At 62.4% G+C, this 1,010-nt stretch overlaps 1 protein-coding gene across 1 annotated transcript in view; it reads right to left on the reverse strand.

Annotated features, from left to right (window-relative positions):
- Positions 1–291: 291 nt before the first annotated feature.
- The window catches only part of LOC143281751 (uncharacterized), a 32,526-nt gene continuing 31,807 nt past the window's right edge, over positions 292–1,010 (reverse strand). The window contains exon 4 of the mRNA XM_076587031.1: positions 292–1,010. This exon is cut by the window's right edge and continues 534 nt beyond it. Coding sequence (XP_076443146.1) covers positions 295–1,010 — 716 coding nt within the window. The 3' untranslated portion in view covers positions 292–294.

The following is a 1,010-nucleotide window of genomic DNA, read 5'->3' on the forward strand; positions in this document are numbered from 1 at the left end:
CTCTGTGTCTGTGTGTGTATATATATATATATATAGAGAGAGAGAGAGAGAGAGAGAGAGAGAGAGCGGTCCCTCCCTTCCCCACCCCCATCTGTCCCTCCCCTCTCTCTCTCTCTCTCTCTCTCTCTTTCCTACAAACCTGTACTATCACGTAGGCCTACACACTGCATTGTCATTGACTCTCTCTCTCTCTCTGTCTGTGTGTGTATATATATATATATATATATATATATATCGGTCCCTCCCTTCCCCCCCCCCCCCCCCCCATCTGTCCCTCTCCCCCTGGCCCCCTCTTCACGAAGCAGTCCTGTTGTGGGGCAGGATGGGGGTGAAGGAACTGTCCAAGGACCCGATGATGGTTCTCCTGGAGCTCACGGAGGACACAAACCCGCTCTTACCCAGCTCCACTCCGCCTTCCTCCCGCCTCCCTGGCGGTGGAGGCACCCCCTCCCCTGCCCTGCTCCCCTGGAGCCCCCCACCCACACCCCCACACCCCCTGGCCATGGCGGTGAGCAGCCCCTCCCCCCTGCCCACGGCGCCCAGGCCGGGTGGAGACCCGTAGGCCAGAGGCAGACAGGAGAGGGAGGACATTGTTCTCAGGCGGTGGTACAGGTCGGTGATGGTGACGCCGCCTGTGCCAGCAGCAGGGACGGTGTGCACGTGCGCTGCAGGGGGCAGAGGCGTGGTGTTGGAGGAGGAGGAGGAGGAGGAAGCGGAGGAGGCGCTGGAGGTGGCGGTGAAGTACAGGCCGTTCTGAGAGATGGGGGCACGGACCGACGCCTGCTGGGCCGTGCTGGTGGTGCAGTGAGCAGACATCTGCGGGCTGGCGCTGTGCAGAGACAGCTGAGGCGTCCCTGAAGACACGGTCAGAGGATTGACCGCGGACGGAACGCAGGAGGAGGACGACGACGACGAGGACGACGAGGAGGAGGAGGACACGGGGCCACAGGCAGACAGGTGGGCAGGGTGGTGGTGGTGGTGGTGTCGAGGTGGTGGAGGAGGAGGAGGAG

This window comes from Babylonia areolata, chromosome 4 (genome assembly GCF_041734735.1).
Source record: "Babylonia areolata isolate BAREFJ2019XMU chromosome 4, ASM4173473v1, whole genome shotgun sequence".
NCBI classification, from domain to species: Eukaryota; Metazoa; Mollusca; class Gastropoda; order Neogastropoda; family Buccinidae; genus Babylonia; species Babylonia areolata.